The sequence below is a fragment of the Rhinopithecus bieti genome, unplaced genomic scaffold (genome assembly GCF_001698545.2).
Source record: "Rhinopithecus bieti isolate Rb0 unplaced genomic scaffold, ASM169854v2 scaffold_47329, whole genome shotgun sequence".
NCBI classification, from domain to species: domain Eukaryota; kingdom Metazoa; phylum Chordata; class Mammalia; order Primates; family Cercopithecidae; genus Rhinopithecus; species Rhinopithecus bieti.
In genome coordinates, this window is record NW_016818680.1 from 55,942 (window position 1) to 60,100 (window position 4,159).

At 39.2% G+C, this 4,159-nt stretch overlaps 1 protein-coding gene across 1 annotated transcript; it reads right to left on the reverse strand.

Moving 5' to 3' along the window:
* Positions 1-555: 555 nt before the first annotated feature.
* Positions 556-1,988, reverse strand: ACTRT1 (actin related protein T1). The gene has a single exon (XM_017857374.1). It carries the CDS (start codon positions 1,795-1,797, stop codon positions 670-672), a length of 1,128 nt encoding a protein of 375 aa, XP_017712863.1. The 5' UTR covers positions 1,798-1,988; the 3' UTR covers positions 556-669.
* Positions 1,989-4,159: the final 2,171 nt, after the last annotated feature.

Genomic DNA, 4,159 nt, shown 5'->3' on the forward strand with positions numbered 1-4,159 from the left:
GCCTTGAAATTAAAAATGATAAAAAAAACAATAATTTAGAAATACTGATTCTTAATGCTCCAACTGGGAACAAGGACCTTGAGCTTAGAAAGCCTTAGAAAATGGTGATTTCTATGCTCAATTTTTTTCCATTCTAATTAGCCTTTTTGATCTCATAACAGCAGAGCAAGAACCCTATTGCACTAACTAAATGATAAACCAGGTAAAAGGACTTGAACCTTAAGACTATTGAAGGATTTCTGGTTCTGCTTCATTTCCTTCCTTTTCTCACACTTTTCTTTGTGATTTATTCTCCTGGAAACTGGGTCTGTTAGAACCACCTAAGATAATAATTTAAAGATTCTTGAGATTCTACCAAATCAAGTTCCTAGGTATGAGTCCCAGGCACCATTTGCTATAAATCCTCTATATGAACATAACCTCAACATATAACCTAAGATTTTCTTAGGAGAAAAAAACTTAACAGGCCCATGGGAAAGAAGAGAGTAATAGAGTAACCTAAAGATTCATGACATGCCTCAATATATCATGGTGCTACTAAGAATAAACTGAAACTTGAAATGGCAAAACTTTTATTGAACATCATGCTGAAGCCCAGAAGAAAATGCCATCTCCCACTGGTACTCCTGTAATCTGGTGCTTAAAGATGTCTCCTCTGCTCAAGGATCTTTAAAAGCACCTTCTTTGAATCACAGATGTCCCATACTCCTTGAAGTCTGCAGAGGTGACCCACATCTGCTTGAAACTGCTCATAGAGGTCATGATGGATGCACCAATCCATGCAGAGAAGCATCTATCAGGAGAAGCCGTGATCTTGATGGGAGTACCTTTGGAAGCTAGCTGTTCCACTTCCTTCATGAGCCTTTCCTCCAGTCCGGGGAAGAGAGTGGTGCCCCCGGAGAGTACAATCTCTGCATAAAGTTTATTCTGGATGTCAGTGTCACACTTCATGATGCTGCTGGAGACCATTTTTGAGAGTCCCGGGCTGTGGATGCCCAGCAGGTCAGGTGCAAAAAGAACCTCGGGCACTTGGTACAGCTCATCCCCAAAGTGGATGACATGTCCATCTGGCAGTCTGTATGCTCCCAGGACCTCTCCCCGACTCTTGCGTAGCTCTTTCTCTGGCTCCAAGGCGATGTAGCACAGCTTCTCTTTGATGTTATTTGCCACGGCCTTGTTGAGTATGCAAGGGAAGTTAAACCCGTTAGCAAAGAGGAGCTGGGTGAGGTGCTCTGTGATGTCCCTCCCTGCCATATAGAGTTTCGTGACTGCATGAGGCAGGGAGTAACCCTCAAAGATGGGGACAGCGCAAGTGACCCCATCTCCACTGTCCACCACCAGGCCTGTGACACAGGCAGAGGCATAGAGTGCTGCCACTGCATGATTAGACAGGTAGAAACCAGGCACACTGAAGTTCTCAAACATCATTTCTGCTAGCTTTTCTCGAATTTCCCTAGGGTTCAAAGAGGGCTCAGTCATGAGTACAGGCTGTTGGCTGGGTTTTACTCCAAGCTCCCACTCAAAGAGATGTTTCCAGAGTTTCTCCATGTCATCCCATCCTGTTACCAGTCCACGCTCAATGGGGTAGTGCAAATGTAGGGCCTCATACTTGTACAGGGCTTCTTGCCCCACAAAGTACTGATTAAGTCTTGCTGAAGGCATGTTGAATTTACAATGTCCCAAGACGGAGTTGATGACATGGCGGGGTCCAATCTCTCCAGACACGCCTGCTTTGCAGAGTCCTGAACCATTGTCAAAAATTACAGCAGGAACATCTAATACGTGTGGATTAAACATGCTGTAATATGCTCTCCTGGACTTCCCCCAAATAAAGAAAGAACACTTACGTCACTCTCTGAGATGACAGGCACCTTTAGAATTTTTTAAACTTCAGGGTTCTGAAGTTATCAGGTTGTCACCCATGTAAAGTTAGTATACTGCCTTCAGTCCACCAGGACACCCCATCTTCAACCTCTGAATCTTGTCTCCATTCTGTAGGCTCAGGGCCTGCTGAGGCAGCATGAGGGGTGATTGCCCTCTATGTCACAATCCAGTCAAGGCAACAATTGTCCTTGGTGAGCATCAGAGGGGCGGGGTCTCTTGAGCATCAGAGGGGTGGGGTGGGGCCTCTGAGCCAATAGTACTCCCTACCTAGTCAGATATAAAGCCAAGGAAAGCAAATCATACCTACAGAGCTGCAAGAAACACTATTCTACATGCTTTTCCTTGGAATTATATTTTCATTTTTTAGATATATATTTAAGAATAGAATTGCTGAGTTATATGACAACTCTATGTCAGATCATTTGATTTTAATTTCTGTAAGTTTTTTGTTTCAAAGTGGCTGTGACATTTTACATTCCCACAGTCACTGTAGGAATGCTCCTACTTCTCCACATGCTTCTAAATTCCATGATCTGACTTTATGATTCTAGGCATTCTAGTGTGTGTGAAATGTTATCTTATTGTGGTTTTGTTTTTCAGCTTTAAGTATCAATGTTGAGAATCTTTATTAGGTGCTTATTGGCCATTCTAATACCTTCTTGGGAGAAATGTCTATGCAGACTCTTTGCTCCTTTTTCATTAGGTTGTTTTTTGGTTATTCCGTTGTAAGTGTTCTTTACCCAGTCAAGACTCTAGTGTTTATCAGATACATTATGTACATACATGTTCCTTTATTCTTGTCTTGTCTTTTCACTTTTTTGCTAGTGTTGTTGAAATTACAAAACTTTTAAATTTTAAAGTAGTCCAGTTTTTCTGCTATTTGTTGTTCATATTTTGTGTCATATGTAAGCATTCATTATAAAATTTAAGATTCTTAAATTTATCTTTTGTTTTCTTGTAAGAATTTTAAACTTTTAACTATTACATTTAGTTTTGTTAATTTTGAGTTTATTTTTATTTATGGTGTGCATTAAGTTTTCAACTTCATTCTTTTGAATGTGGTTCTATGTAGCTGTTCCAGCACCATTTGCTGAAGAGGATAATTTTTGCCCTGTAGAATGACTAGTACCTTTTTCAAACAACAGTTGACTATAGAGAGACAGCTGGGTTTATTTCTGGACTTACTGCTCTATTCCATTGATCTATATGTCTATCATCATGCTGGTAGCATACTGCATTGATTTCTGTTACTCTGTAATAAATTTTGTAGTTAAGAAGTTTGAGTACTTCTTTGTTCTGCCTTTTCAAGATTGGTTTGGCCATTTTGGGTCCCTTGCGATTCAATATGCATTGTAGGATCAACTTTCCAATTCCTACGCAAATGTCATATGGAATTTTGATAGAGATTGCCTTGAATCATTAGATCAGTTTAGGGAATATTACCTTCTTAATAACACCAACTCTTCCAATCCATGAACATGTGATTTTATTTTGCCATTCACTTGCATATTATTTTAGTTTTTTCATGGAATATTGTCATTTTCAGAGTAAAACTTTTATACTAGTTTTGTCAAATTTTTATTTCCAAGTATTTTATTTTTCTTTTATAACTGGAGTTGTTTTCATGGAATATTGTCATTTTCAGAGTAAAACTTTTATACTAGTTTTGTCAAATTTTATTTCCAAGTATTTTATTTTCTTTTATAACGAGTTGTTTTTTGTTTTTTTGTTTTTGTTTTGTTTTGTCGTTGTTTGTTTTGTTTTGTTTTGTTTTTTGAGATGGAGTTTCACTCTTGCTACCCAGGCTGGAGTGCAATGGTGTTATCTTGGCTAACCGCAACCTCCGCCCACTGGGTTCAAGTGATTCTCCTGCCTCAGCCTCCTGAGTAGCTGGGATTATAGGCATGTGCCACCACGCCCGGCTAACTGTATATTTAATAGAGATGGGGTTTCGCTTGTTGGTCAGGCTCATCTTGAACTCCCGACCTCAGGTGATCCACCTGCCTAATTTTATCTTCGATTCAGAGGGGTACATGTACTTATTTGTTACATAGGTATTACATGTATAATGGTGGGAGTTGGGATTCTAGAGTACTCATTAACTAAATATTGTACATTGTATTCAATAGGTTATATTTTATATTTCACTCTTCTCCCACTGTCATCCTTTTGGAGTCCCCAGAATATATTTTGCCCATCTTTATGTCCATGTGTATCATTTGTTTAGCTTCTACTTATAAGTAAGAACATATGTATTTGATATTCTGCTTCTATG